This window comes from Phyllopteryx taeniolatus, chromosome 13 (assembly GCF_024500385.1).
Source record: "Phyllopteryx taeniolatus isolate TA_2022b chromosome 13, UOR_Ptae_1.2, whole genome shotgun sequence".
NCBI classification, from domain to species: Eukaryota; Metazoa; Chordata; class Actinopteri; order Syngnathiformes; family Syngnathidae; genus Phyllopteryx; species Phyllopteryx taeniolatus.
Genome location: NC_084514.1, coordinates 22,513,778 through 22,536,889, shown reverse-complemented (window position 1 = coordinate 22,536,889; position 23,112 = coordinate 22,513,778). Strand labels below are relative to the sequence as shown.

The 23,112-nt window shown below is 39.0% G+C and overlaps 1 protein-coding gene across 4 annotated transcripts in view; it reads right to left on the bottom strand.

Annotated features, from left to right (window-relative positions):
- ccdc88c (coiled-coil domain containing 88C) overlaps positions 1-23,112 on the bottom strand; it is a 127,070-nt gene that overhangs the window by 43,600 nt on the left and 60,358 nt on the right. For all 4 annotated transcript variants that reach the window (XM_061793688.1, XM_061793689.1, XM_061793691.1 and 1 more), the window contains 10 exons: positions 16,866-17,009; positions 16,167-16,387; positions 16,014-16,095; positions 14,593-14,751; positions 14,021-14,167; positions 11,491-11,641; positions 11,239-11,420; positions 2,141-2,278; positions 1,651-1,935; positions 781-1,578 (listed from right to left, as the gene is read on the bottom strand). In XM_061793688.1, the coding sequence (XP_061649672.1) occupies positions 781-1,578; positions 1,651-1,935; positions 2,141-2,278; positions 11,239-11,420; positions 11,491-11,641; positions 14,021-14,167; positions 14,593-14,751; positions 16,014-16,095; positions 16,167-16,387; positions 16,866-17,009 (2,307 nt within the window). The remainder of the gene's footprint in view (positions 1-780; positions 1,579-1,650; positions 1,936-2,140; positions 2,279-11,238; positions 11,421-11,490; positions 11,642-14,020; positions 14,168-14,592; positions 14,752-16,013; positions 16,096-16,166; positions 16,388-16,865; positions 17,010-23,112) is intronic.

The following is a 23,112-nucleotide window of genomic DNA, read 5'->3' as shown; positions in this document are numbered from 1 at the left end:
TACTGTATGGCTTTCACTTTGCTTGCTAGAGTATTAACTTGCATTTGGAGCTGTAGCAAATGTTCCTGAGCCCAAGTGCCAATATCCTTTACACAATAATGCTGTCTTTTAATGCAGTGCGGCCTGAAGAATCGAAGGGCTTGGGCAATTCAGTGTTGGTATTCAGCATTGCCGCTTACAGTACATGCAGAGATTTCTCCAGATTCTCTGAATGTTTTGATGAGATTATGGACAGTAGATGATGAAATCCTTAAATTCCTTGCAATTATGCGTTGAGACACGTTCTTAAACTGTTGGACTATTTGCTAATGCAGTTGTTCACAAAGTGGTGAACCTCATCCCATCCTTGCTTGTGAACAACTGAGCCTTTTGGGGAAGCTCCTTTTATACCAAATGTTGACATTCACCTGTTTCCAATTAACCTGTTCACCTGTGGAACAGCATTTCTCAACTTTCCCAGTCTTTCTTTGCCCCTGTCCCAGCTTTTTGGGAACGTGTTGCAGGCATCACATTCAAATGAGAGAATATTTTCATAAAAACAATAACGTTCATCACTTTGAACATTAAATATCTTGTCTTTGTATTGTAGTGTGTCCCGTTCAATATAGGCTGAAAAAGATTTGCAAATCATTGTATTCAGTTTTTCACAACGTCCCAACTTCATTGGGATTGGGGTTTGTAGATGTGATGATATGACACACACAGAAAGTCCTCAATCTTCACTCCACAAAAATGTGAAACACTATCAAATACAAATAAATAATAATTTGTCATTCTTACCTCTCTCAGTGTAACCAAAGCTCTCTTGTCAATGGTCGCTTGTTTGTTCAGCTCCTTGTTCTCCCTCTCCAACTCTTTGTCTTTGACTGCCACCTCCTTTAGCATATTAATCTCTTTTCTCATATCTACACCCTTTTTCTCCACTACAGCCAACTGACTAGCCTTCTCTTCCAGCTCTGCTTCCTTACCTTCCAGTAGCATTCTATTCCTCCAACTCTCTTTCTCCAAGTGCTTCCTTCCCTTTTCAGACTGTTCCAGGTCCGACAGAATCTTCCTTCTCTCCTTGTCACCTTCTTCTCTCCTCCTCTGCTCCTGACACAGATCTTCGACTACCTTCATCAGCTCTTCCTGCCTACTCAATATTTGCTGCTTCTCTCTCTCTAATTCTGCCTTTTCCTCTTTAAACTTCTCCATATCCTCCTCTAAACGATGCTTCTCTTGATTTAGTGTGGCAACATTCATTTCTAGCCTCTCTCCTCTCTTCCTCTCTCCTTGTAACTCCACTCCAACCTCGTCCAACGTCTTTTGCATTTCTTGCAACTTTTTCTGCGCCTCCTTATATTGTTCCTGTTGTTTAATGAGAAAAGAGGATGAGGAGCGCAGGTTTTCCACTGAGCAGCGGAGTTCCAAGTTTTCTTTTGTCAGGAGGCTATTATTAGCTTCCTGTCTCTTCAGTTGCTGAAGCCCTTGCTGAGCCTCCACTGCCTCCCGTTTAAATCTGTGCACCTCCTGCTCCAGGGAGGACACCTGCTTCTCAAGAAACTCTGAACTCTCACTGCATGCACGTAGAGATGTCACCTGAAGACCAAAACATCCAAGTCAATCCTTTTTTTCCATGAGTAGTAGCAAAGATAATGCTAGATCTCTTACCTCTCTGTTAAGAGCATCCCTGTTTCTCTCCACCCTGACCAGCTCCCTCTCTACCTCATCACATCTTGCTGCCCTCTCCCTCAGCCTCTCTGCTTCCTCTTTGTAAAGCATTAGTTGAGTTTCCAAACTTGCTAAACGGGCACTGGTGTCAGTAATGCCTTGGTGTAGGAGGCGATTCTCTGCCTCTACCTCACGGACCCTTGTTTCACTGTGAGATTGAGCACGCTCACGGAGCGACACCACAGCATCAGAAAGACGTTGCTTCTCACTCTCCAATTCTGAAATCTTATTAGAGAGTATAAATAAAACAGAAAGAGCGTTAGCAAGGTAGGAGAGCACTATAATTCTATACCTATTTCAGCTGCACTTTGTTTTTACTGAAGTTTGATTCTGCCCTATCTGTGTCTGCTCTTAATCACACCATGATGGATTGAATTGCTGTGGTGTACAACTGGTACAAAGAGCTTCTGAGCGTGTTCCTGTAATTTACCTGTCTGTCTTTTTCTGCTCTTAAAGCATGCATTTCTCTTTCCAAATTTTGTTTTTCCTTCAATAAATCATCTCCAAGAGACTCCATGTCTTGATTCGTCAATTTCTCCTGGTCCAACAAGACCCGGAGATGCTCCAACTGAGGAAGACACAGATTTAATTGTGTAGAGGGGACAGGTTAGTTAATGAATTTTAAAAAAAACACAAAAATAGACCTCAGAAAATCATGTTTTGCCTAAAGGCCTAAAGGTCAAACAATAACCAAAAGAAAATGGGAGTGAGAAAAGACAAGGTATCATATTATCTCATTTGCAGCTCCCTACTTTTCTGTTTTTGTATGTGTTGTTTTTCTTTTTTGTAGTTTTCATTATAGATAGGGTTAGCTACGTAAAAAAAGTTTTAAAGGTTTCATACTAAGTGAGGTCAATTTTATCTGTTTTATCTGCTCAAAACTCTTCTTGCACACTACAAACCACCACCACACACACCATACTATCCCCTTGTCACTGTTTGTTTTCTATGTTCAGTGTTTGTTCGTTACCCTTCTATGTACCCTGGCTTTGCTGTACTTAAATATAGCATCTCTATCACCCTCTCTAAATAACATTTGTCAACACAATACCAAAAAATCTCCTGAAAACTGTCAAAAAAACAACATCAAAGAATACATAGTACCCAATCTATTTAAAATTATGATATACGCACCCATTGAATGTCACACTTAAAATTTTGTGTCATAGAATGTCAATGGCATTCGATCTCAGGCAAAAAGAATTAAGATTATGGATTATATCATTACATTTAAAACAGACCTCTTTCTATTACAAGAAACACACCTTACTGAGTCAGAAGAAAAATGCCTTATTGACTCTGATTTCACTCAGGCTATCTTGTCCTTAACAGGACTGTCTGATAATAGCAGACAAAGAGGAGTCTCAATACTAGTGCATAAAAGACTACTTTTTACAATAAATAGTACAGAAGATCCAGAAGGCCGATACATAATTATACAGGCTTTAAACAATTGTGTACAAACTTTACACAATTGTCAATGTACAACTAAAAATTCCAATGAAGTTGGGACATTGTGTTAAACATAAATAAAAACAGAATACAATGATTTGCAAATCATGTTCAACCTATATTTAATTGAATACACTCCAAAGATATTTAATGTTCAAACTGATCAACTTTATTGTTTTTAGCAAATAATTATTAACTGAGAATGTAATGGCTCCAACACGTTCCAAAAAAGCTGGGACAGGTGACAAAAAAGACTGAGAAAGTTGAGGAATGCTCATCAAACACCTGTTTGGAACATCCCACAGGTGAACAGGCTAATTGGGAACAGGTGGGTGCCATGATTGGGAATAAAAGGAGCTTCCCTGAATTTCTCAGTCATTCGCAAGCAAAGATGGGGCGAGGTTCACCTCTTTGTGAACAAGTGCGTGAGAAAATAGTCGAACAGTTTAAGGACAATGTTCCTTAACGTACAATTGCAAGGAATTTAGGGATTTCATCACCTATGGGTCCATAATATCATCAAAAGTTCAGAGAATCTGGAGAAATCACTGCATCTAAGCGGCAAGGCCGAAAACCAACATTGAATGTCTGTGACCTTCGATCCCTCAGGCAGCACTGCATCAAAAACTGACATCAATGTGAAAAGGATATCACCACATGGGCTCAGGAACACGACAGAAAACCAATGTCAGTAAATACAGTTCGGCTCTACATTCGTAAGTGCAACTTGAAACTCTACGATGCAAAGCAAAAGCCATTTATCAACAACACCCAGAAACGCCGCCGGCTTCTCTGGGCCCGAGCTCATCTAAGATGGACTGATGCAAAGATCAAAAGTGTTCTGTGGTCCGACGAGTCCACATTTCAAATTGTTTTTGGTAATTGTGGACGTTGTGTCCTCCGGGCCAAAGAGGAAAAGAACCATCCGGACTGTTATGGACGCCCAGTTCAAAAGCCAGCATCTGTGATGGCATGGGGCTGTGTTAGTGCCAATGGCATGGGTAACATACACCTCTGTGAAGGCACCATTAATGCTGAAAGGTACCTACAGGTTTTGGAGAAACATATGCTGCCATGCAAGCAACGTCTTTTTCATGGACGCCCCTGCTTATTTCAGCAAGACAATGCCAACCCACATTCTGCACGTGTTGCAACAGCGTGGCTTCATAGTAAAAGAGTGTGGGTACTAGACTGGCCTGCCTGCAGTCCAGACCTATCTCCCATTGAAAATGTGTGGCGCATCATGAAGCGTAAAATACGACAACGGAGACCCCGGACTGTTGAACAGCTGAAGCTGTACATCAAGCAAGAATGGGAAAGAATTCCACCTACAAAGCTTCAACAATCAGTGTCCTCAGTTCCCAAATGTTTATTGAATGTTGTTAAAAGAAAAGGTGATATAACACTGGTAAACATGACCCTGTCCCAGCTGTTTTGGAACATGTTACAGCCATAAAAAATATTATTTGCTAAAAACCATAAAGGTTTATCAGTTTGAACATTAAATATCTATCATTGTAGTGTATTCAATTAAATATAGGTTGAACATGATTTGCAAATCATTGTATTCTGTTTTTATTTAGTTTAACACAACGGCCCAACTTCATTGGAATTGGGGTTGTTTATGCTCCTAATAAAGATGATCCAGCCTTTTTTCACATGCTCCTTTCACACTTGTTAAACTTGTCAGCCAATTCTACAATTATCATGGGAGGTGATTTTAACCTAATAGATCGCTCAAATCTCAGAAATAGCAATCAGCCACAATGCCCCATTATACTAGAGCAGTACATGGATAACATTGGTCTTGTTAACATATGGAGGCTGAAAAAACATACAAAAAGAGAATACACATTTTTCTCGTCGGTTCACAAGAATTCGGCAGCTCAAAGAATTGCCTCCATAATACAACCAATCATCATCAGCGACCATGCACCAATTTCTATCAATCTAAAAATGTTATTAAGTTTGGGACCCCCACCAACATGGTGCTTCAACACGTCCCTATTGAAGGACGCAGATTTTGATTCTTTCGTGAGAAAGGAATGGGACGACTTTTTGAAATTCAACGACTCCCCAACCATATCTCCATCTCTGCTGTGGGAAACCGGGAAAGCTGTATTGAGGTCGAATCATATCATACTCTTCGTATCAGAAAAAACAAGAACAAAAATTTGAAAATGGAATTGAGGAAAAAAGTAAAAACCTCACAGAAGAATATGTAATTAATCCGATAGATACGCTTAGAAACCAACTTCAAACGGTAAAACATCAATTAGACGTTATCTTATCAAAAAGAACAGATTTTCTACAACAACAGTTCAGATACACTAACTTTGAGTACAATAATAAATCAGGAAAATTCCTTGCGAACCAACTTCAGCGCAATAAAGTAATTAATTCCAGCCATTCAAGATTCAAACTGCAACTGTACACAGTCACCGCTAGAAATAAATCAAATATTTTACAATTATTATAGCAGCTTATACGCATCTTCAAACAACCCATACCAAAAAGAAATTGAAACTTTTATTAAGGATCTAAACATTCCTCAATTAGATACAAAAATGAAAGACAGCCTTGATGTTCCTTTAACCATCACAGAAATTTGATTAAAAAATATGAAATCAGGACGAGCGCCTTGCCCAGACGGAATCTCTGTTGAATTCATTAAACATTTCTGACCAATACTAGCACCATTATTTTTCAGAACAGTCAAGGAGGAAAACGATAAAGGTCAAATTAGTAGCCATATGAACACAGCTTCAATTAAATTATTACTAAAACCAGGTAAAGACCCCACTCTCCCGGTTAATTATCGGCTCTTCTCACTGATTAATGTAGATATCAAGATTATCGCGAAAGCCCTCGCAGCGAGACTTGAAAAGGTACTCCTGTCGATAATCCACTATGACCAGACAGGCTTCATTAAAGGTAGAAATTCCACAAATAATGTCAGACGTCTGTTAAATTTAATAAGCATGTCACAGCGTAAAAATCTAAATGCAATCATCATGTCACTTGATGCAGAGAAAGCTTTCGATAAAGTTAACTAGGCTTTCCTGTTTGCAGTACTTGGTCCTCGGTTGGACCAGCGCACCGCCCTGGGTCCCTGGTGTGGGACGTGTCCCGTCCACCGGGTTGCTCTCGGGTGGACCCCTGGGCCCGATCCCGCCCCTCGGTTGATTGGGTGGGTGGGGTCCTCAGGCTCCGCACAGCACAGCAATTACAGGACACTTCTGTTAGTCTTGTGCATGCGAAACGGTGTCAATTCACTTACATGTGTCCGCAGGCACACACCCCTGGGACTCTTTCGCTGGGTGTGGGGCCACTCACTTATTGCGACAAATAACTCATAAATATGCGAATTGCTCGGGTATCCTCTCACTCACACTCTCGTCCTATAGACTTTTATAACTTACATAGTCAATCCTACCACACTTCAGTTGTACAGCCGGGTTCACGACCCTTGTCCTGCATGCGTCTTCTCCTGCCCTTGTCCTGTTCTATCTTGTCCTGTCATTCCCTCCTAGGGTGTAGCACTACAGCCCCATACAAAGCTCATATCTAATGTTTCATTGTTATAGATATGTCATGATTTAGTTTTCTCATCCTGTTTACAATTAGTGCTTTGTCTTTTGTCTTCATTTCTCTCTCCCCTCTGGAAACTTTGTTCTGTTCGACTGATCAACTCTGATTCTCAATAAACATCAATTATAATACTAAGAAACCACAGCAGCAGCTTAAAAACTCCACTGTGAGACAGTAAAACTGTTCCGGCATAAAAGGGATACAGATCCTCCATTCTGCTTGACCTAACAGCCGAACAGGACAAAAAATAAATAAATAAATAGATAGAAAGACACAGACTATTTATCTATTTATTTATTATATATCTATTTTCACACTAAGATAGTGCACACTGTAAAAGATTGTGCTAAATTGGGTGTTTACTCAGTCTCGGGATCGTCAATTAAAATTTGGAGGGGTCCGGCTGCAAGGGACTTCTCAGGGTAAACATCAAAATGTTTCGATTTGCGAAATTGAGAGATCCATCCTTTTTCTGGACTGATATTCTCACTATGGTGACGGGTGTGCTGGAGTCTATCTAAGATGACTTTGGGTGAGAGGCGGGATCCACCCTGAACTTGTTGCCAGACAATTGCAGGAAATTTATAGACAAACAACCTAGCATGTATGTTTTGGGAATGTGGGGGGGAACCAGAGTATCTGGAGAACCCAACAAACAAACAACAAAAACTGTGAGGCAGGCGTGCTCACCAGTCGGCCACCGTGCAACTCTAGGCGCATTTCCTTTTTATAATATTTTGGGTTTTGCAAGCAATTTTATTATCCCCATGAAAACAATATCTGCCTGTACCATAAATGAATATTTTTATCCTACTGAAGCACAACAATGCATAACTTGGATAAATGTATTCCCCAAAACACAGAAGTACAAAGTGCTTTGTAAACACAACTAATACCTTAAAACAGTTCAAATTTAAAAACAAAGAACACGAATAACTTAAATATCCAATAAACAGGCACAAACACGCCAGGTCTACATTTCAGTGCAAATTGTGTTTTGATGCCTGCCAACACAAAAAACAAAAGCTAGGATACAATTTGAAGCACCACAGGCTTCTCAAGCCTAAATCTCAATTAAAACAGAACAAGAAAATTAAGCCTAACTTTTAAGTAAATCAGCAAGGTTGTGACGGTTACTTTAAAAATATATTCTGATACAATTACTAGTTACCTGTTATAAAATGTAGTCAGTAACGTAATCCAAGTACCACAATATGAAAGTAATGTAATTTAATTACTTTCATTTACGTTTGGATTACTCCAACACCAAATATGACAAAATAAATTCAATATAAATTGAAATATATATTGATATAAACTGTATTTAATTTCTTGTTCTGTAAATGTTTAATATGTGTTTTTTTTTTTTTTTATGTGGGAGCAGGAATAACATGGAGCAGCCTGGATTCAAATCCAAAACCTCAGAACTGCGAGACAGACGTGCTAACCTCTTATTCACTGTGCTGCCTTGCTTCATAAAAAAAAATATATATTGCAATGTGAGAAATTCATTTTCACACTAGTTCAAAGTTCAGTTCACCATTCCAAAAACAAACTAGCTCATACTTCAATTAAAAAACATTTTTTCCCCCAATATATCGTTGACAGGCTATATTACCCTCAAAATACCTGCATTTTATTTTGCCATTGCTGCCACCCATTCAATCCGCATTAGTAGCCAGCTGCAGCTTTCACCCTACAATCTCAAAGACATGAGGAAAGATGTGATGTTTTTTTAAATGAAGAATTACAACAAAAACAGAACTTTTGTCCTCAATGTTCAAACAAAAACATGCAACACAGTATGACAGGAACAATGGTGAAAGGACATTGATAACTTTGCATTCCTAGCTGCTATGGCTGACTGTATTAGCAAAATATTTGATCTTATCTACTCTTATAATAGAAAGTAAAATCAATTCCATGTTCCCACAGTGGTTGGATGGATGGATTATCACAGTGTGATTGTACAGTGTTTTAACTAAAGCATGCCGATACAAATACTAATTTTCCTAGTAATCAATTTTTACAATTATGTACTGTATTACAAAGCAACACAATCACTCCCATTTATGGAGCGTCCCTGAACGCACCACTCACACAGCTGTGGTGTGCCTGCCTACGGTAGTTTCATTCTGAAGCTGAAGCGTGTCCTCTTTCATAGCTATCATATAAGGTACAACACTCTGGGCTGCCCATGTGTTGTTTGAAGCGTTATAATTTACCGTAACATGGGTGATCTTATTACCATGTCCAAACAGGTCCTTCGGCTGGTCACTTTTTAATATTACAGTTGATTTGGCTACAGGTGTAAAAAGGTGGTGGAGACCGCCGCATTTAAAAAGGGGTTTTGCGTTTTAGGTCGCACTGATGGTTTTCATCATGGAACATTTGAGAAAGCACCGCAAGCGCAAAATGAAGTTTGAAGTGATGGAATTGGAAGTAGGGCTGGGCGATTATGGAAAAAGTAATAATCACAATTATTTTGATTGATATTGAAATCACAATTAAGAATCATGATTATTCAATGATTTAAAAACTTAGTATTTAACTACCAAAACTCAACTTTAAATTTGATTTAAAAGAACAAACTGAAAACGGTATTTATTTAACTACCAAAACTCAACTTTAAATACAACTTAAAAGAACAAACTGAAAACAAATTAATAAGTAAAATAATAATATATTAAAACATATAAATATAAAAAAAAACAACAGTTAAAGCCATGGATATAAACACCGGCACACCTGGGGTGACTAAAAAAAATAAAAATAAATAAAAAAACATCTCAATATTCTGGCATTTATCAAATAAAATTTATGTTGATAATCCTAATTGACCTAAAACAGGAAACCTTTATCCTGATTTCATGTCAAACAGTCACAGAGGGAAAAAAATCCATCCATCCATCCATTTTCTGACCCAGGTCGCGGGAGTGCTGGAGCCAATCCCAGCTGTCATCGGGCAGGAGGCGGGGTACTGTGAGGCAGACGCTCTAACCAGTCTAACCGTGTCGCCAGGGAAAAAATCATTTGTGTTTTTTTTACAAAGCCATGACTGTAGCTGCTGTTCCTGCTGTGCGTGCCTTGGCCTCTTAGGGGCAGTGTGGTGCGATAAATGCATACAGCTGCATATTTACAGCAAGCTAAATAGTAGAACAAGAAGAAAACAGTAAAACGTTATTAAACTAATTTTTCACAGATTAGGAAGAATATATGCCCGTAGGTATTGTTATATTGTCTTTCTGTACGTGTTACTACGGCGTTTGTGTGTGAATATTCGTTATTAGAAGATAAGTCCCTCCTGTAATCTAATGCTAATGTTAGCTAGCCCGTCAGCAGGGTTTTCCATTGACTGTTAGCATAAGCTGGCGACTTCTAAAACGATGTGTGCCTTGTATTTAAATTTATAATGTGTGTAATTCTTTTTGTTGTGCATTTAGTTTTAAAACAAAAACCAACTGGGGTGTCAATAAACAGCTTAAAGCACGCTCAGGTAGCGCATGTGTCACACGCTTGCTACAAGCAACACAGGGTATGTTCAGGGTGGGTTGACAATGCAGAAACTTGCATACACATCATGTGCCATGGCACATTAATCATTTTTCGTCAATTATAAAAATTTTCTGAGAAGCCAAAATCGAAATAACGATTACATTTCGTTTAATCGCCCAGCCGTAATTGGAAGTGTTAGTAGAAGAGGAAACTAAAATATTACTAACATAAATATTACTAATATAACTTAATAATAAGTTACAGAAAACGAATCGATCGCTCCAATAATTTTGAAGAAGCCAGCAACTACATAAAAGCCATGTTTAGTTTAATTTAACTTGTTCCAAGTGCACAGCAACTGGATGCAAGTGCCCATCCTGCATAACGTGTTTAAAATTTGGGACAGCACACCTGGTCAACTGCTCTGGGAGAGGGCAGCCCTATTTTCACCGTGCACTGAAAGGAGTTTTATCAGGCGATATGGCATGACTCCTTCTTGCGACTGATTACAATCCAGCCCTGGGATCATTCAGAATCTTGCATTGCTGAATAGACAATATGTCATGATAATTTTTGTTTCTGTTTGTTTTCGGATTTCAAAAAGGTGTTCCCGCAGCCTCTCATGTTGTCTGTACTACACTGGCACCACTTTGAGTACTGGTTAGCATAGTACTTATAAAGACACAAAATCAGCCCCTATACCCCGCAATAGGGCATGCTGAATTAATCTATTCGCATATACTCCTCTTAGGAAGACGCAAAATGAACTGTTAGAAAATTTAGTGAGTTTTGCAGACGCAATCATGGGTGAGCCTGGTTAGTCGATCAGCTTCCACACCTGTTTGCAGGAGCACTTAGGTTTGCACTCGATTTTGCACGTGCAAGCCTTAGGGCCCACATGGTTTGACTGCCGGGGTCCACTTAATTTTTTTCTGTGAATGGCTTAAATGGCTTTAAACATTTAAATTTTTTTATTAAATTTTTTTTTACCTTTTTACCAAGACCTTGGTTCTCCCGGTCTAGCTCTTGGGTATGGAGCTGCTTCTCCTGCAGATGGTGATTCTCCTCTTTTAGTCTCTCAATAGAGGTTTGCAGCTCCCTGTTCTCTTTCTCCAGCTTCAAAACACGACTGGAGACACACTCATTGAGCTCGTGGACAAACGATTTCCGGGCTGCAGCATGACAAAAATGGGTAAGTCATAGTGATGAAAAATAGTAATGGAAAATTAGTGAGTGTCTTACTCTCTGAGTTAGAATTGTCTTGGTTTTTGGTGAGCTGTTCCAGTTCCCATCCCAGATGAGCTGATTCATTCATACTCTGTTTCTGTCCGATCTCCAGAAGCATGTTCTCCTCCACCAGCTCCTCTAGCCGACGCCGTTCACTGTCTCTCTCCTGCAAAGAACACAGACAAACATTTGTTTCTTAAAGCAAATACAGTACAACATACAATGCCAAACTGTTATGACTACTTGTACACTAATAAGAGCAAGGGCTATATCAAAAAGTCTGTAGATTGTGCAAGTAATCAGAATGCTGTGGGTACATAGATATAAATACTACTTTATAAAACATTTTGCCTGTTTAATTGTTTTGTCTAGATAATGGATAATTGTGCTCTGCAATGAGCAATTGTAACATAGCATTTTTATTTGTCCTTGATAGTGTATTAAGAAAAGCAAGTGTACACGTGGATAAAATTGTTGGTACCCCTCTGTTAATGAAAGAAACTCAGTAGTCATAGAAGTAACTTGAAACTGACAAAAGTAATAATAAATAAAATTTTAATGAAAATTAACCAGTGAAAATCAGACGTTGCTTTTTAATTGTGGTTCAACAGAATTATTTTAAAAACAAACTCATAAAACAGGCCTGTACAAAAAAATTATGGTACCCTTAATATTTGGTTGCGCAACCTTTTGAGTCAATCACTGCAATGAAACGATTTTTGTAACTTTCAATGAGACTTCTGCACCTCTCGCAGGTATTCTGGCCCACTGTGGAACAAACTGGAGTAAACTGCTCTAGTTGTCTCAGGTTTGAAGGGTGCTTTCTCCAGACGGCCTGTTTTAGCTCCTTCCACAGATGTTCAATAGGATTTAGGTGAGGGCTCAGAGAAAGCCACTTCAGAATGGTCCAATGTTTTGGTTCTTGGTGTTTTTAACTGTGTGATTTGGGTCATTATCCTGTTGCAAGACGCATGACCTGCAATTGAGACCAGGCGTGAAAGTGCCTGAAGAGTTACACACGTGGATAAAATTGTTGGTACCCCTCTTTTAATGAAAGAAAAACCCACAGTGGTCACAGAAATAAATTGAATCTGAGAAAAGTAATAATAAATAAAAATGTAATGAAAATGTACCAATAAAAATCAGACAATTTTTTTTTTTAAAACAAATTCATGAAACAGGCCTGGACAAAATGATAGCACCCCGAGAAAAGATTGAAAATATTTTAACCACAGGGAGATGTACAAATAAATTAAAGGTGAACTCTAAGTTCAAGGTACATCGGTGTCAGATCGCAACGTCGTTGTTTGAGCCAAAGTGGACTTCATGGGAGACGACCAAGGACTGCTAAAAATAAAAAACCCAGACTGAAATTTGCCAAACTGTATGTTGACAGGCGAGCGTGAGGCAAATGGTGGTCACACCAGATACCCACTGGTTTTCTGACCCCCCCAGACTTCCACAATAAAGCAAAACTGCACATTTCAGAGTGGCCTTTTATTGTGGCCAGCCTTAGGCACACCTGTGCAATAATCATGCTGTCTAATCAGCATCTTGATATGCCACACCTGTTAGGTGGGATGGATTATCTTGACAAAGGAGAAATGCTCACTAACACAGATTTAGACAGATTTGTGAACAATATTTGAGGGAAATGGCCTTTTGTGTATGTAGAAAAAGTTTTAGATCTTGGAGTCCAGCACACGAAAAATGGGAGCAAAACCAAAAGTGTTGTGTTTATATTTTTGTTCAGTGTATGATATGACACATACATTAACATATACTGTATTAGGCCTTGCTTCACACATCTCACACAGTCTCTTACTGCATATAGATTGGAGGTGTGCCCCGCCACGGCTATCTTTTCTCTTTCACTCAGTTTCGTGCATGGCACGTCACGGAACTCACAAAACTTACGGTTCTACGGTGTTTGTGTCAAAATAAAAGCATGAGTTTCAACATAAAAGGGTAGAGAGAGAGGGAGAGAGAGAGAGAGAGAGAGAGAGAGAGAGAGAGAGAGAGAGAGAAACTAAAACACCCAAGAACAAGAATGGGTAAGAGCAAAACACTTATTCTGAAGTTCCCTTCTATGAGCCCTGATCTAAATTGTATCGAACATCCGTGGAAGGAGCTGAAACATGCCGTCTGGAGAAAGCACCCTTCAAACTTCAGACAAGTGGAGCAGTTTGGTCATGAAGAGTGGGCAAAAATACCTGCTGAAAGGTGCAGAAGTCTCATTGAAAGTTACAAAAATTATTCAATTGCAGTGATTGCCTCACATGGTTGTGCAACAAAATATTAAGTTAAGGATACCATCATTTTTGTCAAGGCCTGTGTCATGAGTTTGTTTTTCAAAGAATTCTGTTGAACCAAAATTCACAAGCAATGTCTGATTTTCATTGGTTAATTTTCATTAGATTTGTATTGATTATTATTTTCGTCAGATTTAAGTTATTTCTATGACCACTTTGGGTTTTTCTTTCATTAACAGTGGGGTACCAACACTTTTATCCATGTGTATCCATGTGAGATAATAATGCCATACCATTTCCAAGTCATTTATTTTGGCCCGTAGTAGCAGGTTGTCTTTCTCCATAGCATGAACTTTCTCACAGCGCCCTCTGGAGACTGATAATTGCTCCTCCAGCAACACCTTTGTCTCCATAAGAGTCAGGGTGTCTTCACGTAGCTCCTGATGGGTCATACAGGCAAACAAAGCCACACACATTAAGTATAGATGACTGATGAGTCGCTCTGGCTTCATCGTGGGTTGCAGTTTTCAGATTTTTTTATTTTTTTATAATGGTGTGCTAAACATTGTTGAATCAGTTACTAGAGAGTCAAAGTTTCTCATTAATATTTAATGTGTAATGTACTGCTATATTTTATATGCTTTTTCCAAATCAACTGAGCACATTCTGTGTATTGTAGATACTAGGGCTTCACAATCAATAAAATTTTAACAGTGATCGCGATTTTGCATGCATACTCCACACAGGCGAGGCCGGGATTTGAAAGACGTGCTAACCAGTCCCCCACCGTTCCACCCAAACCAAAACGTCATAAAGAATATATAGTCAAAATCGATGCACAAATGTGAGTCGAGGTTTTGTTTACCTCCACTCTTGTCTTGTAGAAGTGAACGTCATTGAGTTTCTCTTTACATCGGGTGAGCTCAGTTTCTAGTCGGTCGACCCGGGCCGCTTTCTCCCTCAAGGAGTCAACCTCGTCCCGATAAACTCGTACAGAGCGAGCCTCACAAGACAGCGACTGGTTCTGAAACACAAAACAGAAACAGAAATACGTGCATGCGTTCTTCATGAGGACATGCGGGGACAATTCTCATGCGAGAAGAAAAGATCGCTTTTCGCTTTGAGCCATTGTAGACTGACAAAATAAATTCACGGTATCTCAGGCCATGCTATCTTTACAATGTAGCCTACTTACAATCAGTAATAATATAAACCATATTTTCACATAATGGCAACTCGTCAGATGACAGTGTAAAGGTTGCAATGTCCATGTGTCATGTTATCAAATCTGAGCAATTCTAGGTATCGCTGACAAATCGTTTCTTTGCACCATAATAGACTTTTAAGACAGTTTTGGTGAGACCAAAGAATCTGAAATTTCCATTCAATTCAGGTCGTTAATTGTGTTAACAATTATGAGCTCCAGGAGGCCATTTTATCCTAAGGAACATTACATATTGGACTTGATGTTTTATGACATACAGTGAGTATGGAAAGTATTCAGACCCCCTTAAATTTTTCACTCTTTGTTATATTGCAGCCATAAGTATTCAGACCCGTTGCTGTGAGACTCATATATATAACTTGGGTGCTGTCCATGTCTTCTGATCATCTTTGACATAGTTCTACACCTTCATTTGAGTCCAGCTGTGTTTGATTATACTGACTGGACTTGATTAGGAAAGCCACACACCTGTCTATGTAAGACCTTACAGGTCACAATGCATGTCAGAGCAAATGAGAATCATGAGGTCAAAGGAACTGCCTGAAGAACTCAGAGACAGAATTCTGGCAAGGCACAGATTGGAATGGCAGAGGATCTCCAAATCCAGGTGTGAAAAAATTTCCAAAAAGACTCATAGCTGTATTAGCTCAAAAGTGTGCTTCTACTAAATACTGACCAAAGGGTCTGAATACTTATGGCTGTATGATATTTCAGTGTTTCTTTTTTAGTAAATCTGAAAAAAAATAAAAAAATAAAAAAATCAACAATTCCGTTTTTTTTCCCTGTCAATGTGGGGTGCTGTGTGTACATTAATGAGGGGGGGAAATGATTTAAGCAGATGGTAGCAATATAACAAAGAGTGAAACATTTAAGGGTGTCTGAATACTTTCCGTACCCACTGTATAATGATGGCAAAATCATACACACAAAATATTAGATGATGAAGCAGACAGAACAGGTATACATTAATAATGAATCTAGTACATTACAAGTACATTACAAGTACATTACAATCTAGTATTAGTACAAGAATCTAGTACATTAATAAAAGTGAATCTGACCTCTTGTTTAAGTCTCTGAAGCTCCTGATCTAGATGCTCCACCTCGTGTTTGGAATCCATCAACTGCTCAACCTTCTCTTCCCTGCATACAGAACGGTCCAATTTATCGTCTGCCTCCTGCATAAGATTTTAAGCCTCAGTAGACTGACTCACAGTTCTTGTCTATATCTGCGAAGCTTGGCCTTCGTATCAGCGAGCTCTACAGATAAATGCTGCTTCTCTTCTTTGGTGAGGCTGGCCACAGTCAAGGCTGATCCTTTGTTATTCACTACCAGACCTCCAGAAGTGTTCACTTGTTCTGGGCTACTTATTTGTCTTTCCTGGGGATTCAGGCTGGACAAGTAGTCCCTCTCCTGTGTAAGATCTACAATGACCTAAAAGGATTTAAAGCAATTGTCATTAAACAATAATATATTGAAAAGTTCATTCTTCATATAAATATGTTATAGATGTATATTTGTTTTCATACATTAGGAATTGCTCCTGCATGTTCGAAACTCTCAATTGCTGCCTATGTAACAGACACGAGCTTGTACTGTGCAAAAAGTACACTTGTCAAAACCTCACTACTCTAAAGACTGAAGAGTAGCGCTGGTCAGCAGGTTAGCAGCCAGAGCTTTTGGCCTTCTGGTTAGGGCACTTGACGCCCAAGCCAGGGGATGGTAGTCGCGTGGGTCCGGGCCTCGGGCAGGACAGGACCGCACCAGATAACTACCGTCACACCTGATCCACTGTGATTTTGCTTTAAAAGCAAGCCTAATTTATGATTACTATTTTACTGAGATGTCTGCAATAGAAATTGTGAATGTTTTTTAAAATCCTTTTATTCATTTTTTTGAATTCATTTTTTACCTCACTGGCCTTGTCTCTCTCCGCAATCAGTTGCTGTAGAGATGTAGCCATGCTGCGTGACAATGGTTTGAGCTCTTCCTGTGCAAGCCCTGTTCCTTCCTCCAGCCATGAAAGGTCAAGAACATTCTGCTGATTGTGGGTTACCTACAAAACACAGACATTATAATACGGCTGTTGGAGTAGTTATAATCAGTTGTGTAGAACTGCACAACATTGTACTGTAAGGCTCGAAATAAGATGATTAGCGTCGCAATTTGCGAGTAAAATTTTTTATTTTGCACCTCATAAAAACACATTTAAAAGCAAAACTGCAAATCACAGTGTGGCGGAGCGGGAGCAGGCTGGAGAAACTCTGGCCTCACCCAACAGCCCGCCACCGGCTCACGGAGCGGCCACCTCCGTCGCTAGGCCAAAGTCAGGCACGGACCGGCTGCTGACAAGGCGGCCGAGTCCACAGAAGGGCAGCTGAGTGGGCCAGGTTGACTCTGTGGGGTCCGGCTGGCCGGGGAGGCGCGAGCCCATGTGGGTGTGGACACCCCCCTCTGCAGCGTCGGAGGCGACACCACAGGCCGGAGGAACCGTTCGGGGGTTGGGGTTTTGGAACTTAAAAAAAACTTTATCAATGTAGAATCCAAGATACTGTTACATCTCTGTGCTGTTGAATTTTTATTTTCAGAATCAGAATCATCTTTATTTGCCAAGTATGTCCAAAAAACACACAAGGAATTTGTCTCCGGTAGTTGTAGCCGCTCTAGTACAACAACCGTACGATTTTATACTTCTAATCATGATTCCTACTGCCTCAAGTGCTGGTATCTGGGACACGTGTGGTAACTTTGGACACTAGTATACCAAAAAGATTTACACGTCATTGCACCAAAATTCAACCAGCTTGTTGAGCACGTCTGATATGCAACTACAGGAAACGTTTGGGGTGCGTGGCTCGAAACGTTTGGTTGAGGTTATAGCTGCCCATAGAACCAGTTATTAAATCTGAGGGTTAACTTACTTAAAAAAAGAATTTTTCGTGTGGTATTAGTTTAAGCAGACTCTGTTTTTTTTTGTGATTTAGATGACGATCAGACTACTTTTTATGACCAATTTATGCAGAAATTCCGAATGGTTCACATACTTTTTCCTCCCATTGTACATCCCAAACTGAAGTTCGGTAATGGTCCCATCTGTTTACAGGCAACCTTATTCAGCCATTTGCCAGTTGTATAGGATCACCTTTCCACCGCAAATCATGACACCGCTAGTTTTAACCATGTTACATGGTTAATTCCCCTTATAGTATATTCCTATGATCCAACTGGATCGAGCTCTGCTCACCAAATTAGCCTTCCGGACATAAATGTTTTGATTTAAATAATTTTAAAAGGTAGTCAACCGATTGTATTGATACTAGGAAATAACACATTGGATGCACGCACAACAAACTTTAGATGGATGCGTGTGTGTGTGTTTTTTAGAACTTTCAATGAGAAAGACTACACAATTAAGTTTTCCTGTCTGTGACATCGCAGGGAATCATGGGAGTATGAAACAGTGTAGTGTGTTTCTGGCGCTACTGAGTGGTCTGGTCTGAGTAGCAAACCGCATCTCCCATGATCCCCTGCGCAGTGCATGCGGAGTGCAGGAAAGGAGCACAGGGCAAAACAAACACGAGCGTCCAGCGAAGCTTAAATCAAAAGTATGGATGCATTTTGGTCTTGCAGTAATCAAAAACAATCGAGGACGAAACATAACAGACTTGCGAAAAACTGTTTGCTGAACGCAGTCATCTACAAGCCGGGGAATACTATATGAGAACTTGAAGCCACTAAGTTGATGTACAATCACCAAAATCATTCCATTTAAGATCAGAATAAAATGGTTCCAAACCAGATTCTGCCATAATACATTTTTATTCAAAGAATATGAAAAATAGAATTAGTTTATCCACTCTTCAGAATAAGTCAGTCCCCTATGGATATTTTTCGTCCCTGTAATTACAAGGGACAGAAAGTTGGTCAAAGAAGTATGGCAAAAAAAGGAAAACTACAAACTTAGTGAGGATAAACTGTGAAACTATCAAACCATTATTAATGAAAATTAATGGAGGATTTTCCAGAACTGCTGTCAGTTATTTGTACTAACTACAACTATTTTGTCATAACAGGAGACTAACATTCATTTTGACAATAACATGGGAAAAAAATCTCAACAACTCTCTGCTATACGAGACAAATTTGACCTCTCTCAACATATTAAGAGTCCAACCCACACTCAATGTCACATCTTAGACCTGGTCATCTCTTAGGATGTTGAAATTATATCAGTAGAGATTAAGGATATGGCTATTTCTGACCATTTTTCTGTATTCTTTGAATTACAGATTCTTCCAAAAGTTCAGACAACCTCTATGTCTATAAGGAAAAAGGTAGATAAATGAGAGTACCATCACTACGTTCATGGAGACCATAGCTGTGCCACAAACTGCGAATGCTGAGACAGTTGATGAACTTTTGGATAATTTCACCTGGAAAATCTCAAATGTCTTGAATGCTGTCGCTCCTATTAAAACTAAGACAGTCTTGAGGCGACCTAGAACAATGTGGAGGAGCACAACAATGGTAAAGACATCTAAATCAAAGTGGAGGAAAGCAGAATGTAAGTGGAGGAAAAAATAAACTCCAAATTGACTATGACCTCTACAGACAAAGTCTTTGTAATTTTAACCAAGAGTTAGTCAGGTCGAGACAGCAATACTTTTCTGAAATCATCAGTAAGAACTTCAACAATACTCGCACTTTGTTTGCTGTGGTTGACAAGCTCACAAACCCCCAGAATCAGATAGCTCCAGAACACTAACAGCAGATAAATGCAATGAATTTGCTTGTTATTCCAGTGAAAAAATACAATGCATCAGGTTAAATATCAGCACAAATCAGCCAAATGATAAAATGATTGTACATCTGAAGCCACCCAGGAAAAACTCTATTACCATATCAGAATTTGATACAGTTGACCAAAAAAACTGTTGAGAGAACGGTTCAGCAGCTGAAACCATCAACGAGCTGGCTTGACTCAATTCCATCTGACTTTTTCAAAGCTATTGCGAAGTCTGTGCTAGCTGATTTGCAGCAAATAATCAATACCTCACTTCAGTCAGGTGAGTTTCCTAAAGCTCTAAAAGTAGCTGCCATTAAGCCTCTTCTAAAAAAATATGTTAGCAAGCTACAGACCCATCTCAAATCTCCCTTTCATAGCCAAGATTGTTGAGAAAGTTATTTTTATTTTTAATCAACTCAGCAATTTCTTGAACTTAAATGGACTGTTTGACTAATTTCAATCAGGTTTCCGAACTCATCACAGTACAGAATCTACTATTATCAAACTGCTAAATAATATAAAGTTGAATACTGACTTGAGAAAGGTGTCAATTCTGGTCTTGTTGGATCTCAGTGCGGCTTTTGATACAGTAGATCATAATATACTGCTGAACAAGTTGGAAACGTGGGTAGGACTAAATGGAACAGTCCTTAAATGGTTGAGGTCCTATCTGGAGGAAAGCAGTTATTTTGTAACCATTGTAAGTGTTCAATCTAATTGAATGGGAATGACCTATGGGGTCCCTCAAGGGTCAGTTCTTGGACCCCTCCTGTTCAGGCTGTATATGCTACCCTTGGGTCAAATTCTTCAGAACTTTAAGTTTGACTATCATAGGTATGCAGATGACACACAGTTACAGTATATCTAGCAGTGTCTCTAGACGACTACAGTTCAGTTGAAGTATTGTGTCACTGTCTAAGATAAAGGGCCAAAGTTTTCTTCAATTAAACCACAACAAAACTGAGATAATTGTTTTGGGCAATAAAGAAAAGAGGACTGCCGTTAGTAAATACCTGGAGTCGCTCTCTTTAAAAACCAAAGACTAAGTCAGAAACCTTGGTGTTCTGATAGATTCCGACCTGACTTTCAACAGTCATAAATAAATTACTAAAACTGCTTTCTACCATCTGAAGAACATATCCAGAGTGAAGGATTGCATGTGCCAAGCAGACCAGAAGTTCATCCATGCTTTTAGCTCAAGTAGACTTGACTATTGTAATGGTCTTCTGACTCGACTCCCCAAAAAGAGCATTAAAGAGCTTCAGCTCATTCAGAATGCTGCAGCTCGGGGTCTGACTAGAACAAATAGGTCAGAGCATATTACTCCAATTCTAAAGTCTTTACACTGGCTCCCAGCCAGCTTTAGAATAGATTTTAAAGTTCTGCTACTGGTCTATATATCACTCAATGGTTTAGGTCCTGAATACATGTAAGAAATGCTCATGGAATATAAACCCAGTTGGGCTCTGAGATCGACAGACTCAGGTCAAATAATGGAGCACAGAGTCCAAAGCAAACATGGTGAAGCAGCATTTAGCTATTATGCTGCACACAAATGGAATAAGTTGCCAACAGAAGTGACGTCAGCCCCAAGTGTGAATGTTATTAAGTCCAGGTTAAAAACTCTTCTTTTTCTCATGCTTTTTAGACCATTTCCACTTTTAAATATTTCTTACACTGTACGCTGTTTTAATTGTACTTTTATTTTTGTTTTTTCCCTCTATGTTTCAAATGTTTGTAAGCAGGGTTTTTTCTGTTTTTAATTGCTTATAAGCATGTAAAGCACATTGAGTTATCTTGTGTATGAAATGTGCTATATAAATAAATTAGATTTGCTTTGCTTCAGAAAAGTAAAGAGACCTTAATGCTTCCAACTTTAAAAACTATTATTAAGCTAACCAATTCCAATACCTCATCAAATGGATGCACTGCAGGGAGCAGCATCATTGTTGACTAGAATTGGAACAGACAGACTGCAATAACATCAAACTCTCAAAATTCCCATTTATTTCTACAAGTCTCAAACACCATAACTGTTTCAAGAAACCAATAATCACATCCACCTTAACTGCTTGGTGGAAAAGTTTAGAAGCTACATAATGTCAATTAGCTCCCAGTATGATCTCCCCAATCTGGCACAATCTAGATTTCGAAATTAACAACATATGCCTTTATTTTAGCACATGGGGACAGTGTGGAATTGACTACCAACAACTATTTAACAATAATATTTTTTTGAGACCTGATGAATCATTTGAAGAATTTCAAATAAGAAGTGGAAACTTCCTTCAATACAATAAATATAAAACAGCGATTAAAAAAAACAAAAATCCCAACACTTCAGAGCACCCTTCAACCATCAGAGTTTGTTCAGCAAATAGTGAAGCAAAATTTATAAATTAATCTCATGCACAAAATCAATGCACTTACCAATCACTAATTAGAAAAAGTAATTACTGTAAAAACTGTAATTACTGGATGCAGATATGGAACAATATGTTTAGGATGACAAAAATACAAATTTCCAGCTTATACAATATAAAGTGCTCCATAGAACACACTTCACTCAATAAAATATGCATAAAATGGGCTTCACTTCATCTAACATATGCACGTAATGCACTAAAAATACACCAGACACCTATTTTCATGCTCTATGGGAATGCACACCAATTCAATGCTTTTGGACTTCGGTCATGCAGAAACTCTCGTATATTTTGAACTGCAGAATTCTACTTTCCTCAAGATTGTGCATACTTGGTGAATTAAGCACAATCGACCTCCTGAATAAACATTTACAATCAATACCCGTTGCATTAGCTATCGCTAAGAAAACATTTTTACCAAACTGGAAAAATAAACAATCTATCAATATTAATTAAATCTCATCAGAGAATATACTGCATTAGAAAAAATATCTGCGTAATGAAAAAAATCAATTACATAATTACACAGATAGCTGGTCACCCTTCTTCATCTTGCTGAAGCTAGATCTTTGATTCCTCTGCCTGGGTAGAATGCCATCTGACAATAACAACATATTGTAAATGTAAAAGTAAAGTTTTGCCTTCTGTATTCTTTGTTGTTGTCTTTTTTTTCCTCGTTCATTTATTTACTTTTTCTCTTTCTCACACTTTTGACTGATTTGCACAATGAAAGGACACATGCATGGATTGGGGATCTTCTGTTCTCGTCTTTTTCTGGACTGCCCTGGGACCCTCAGTGTGGGTGGTGTAAAGTCCACCGGGCTGCTCTTGGGTGGGCTCCTGGGCCCGACCCCACCTTTCTTTCCTGAGCCCTCGTGGTGCAGGCGCAGCAAGTACAAGTCACTTCTGAAGGTTATTGTGCATGCGAGACGCTGTCAATTCACTTG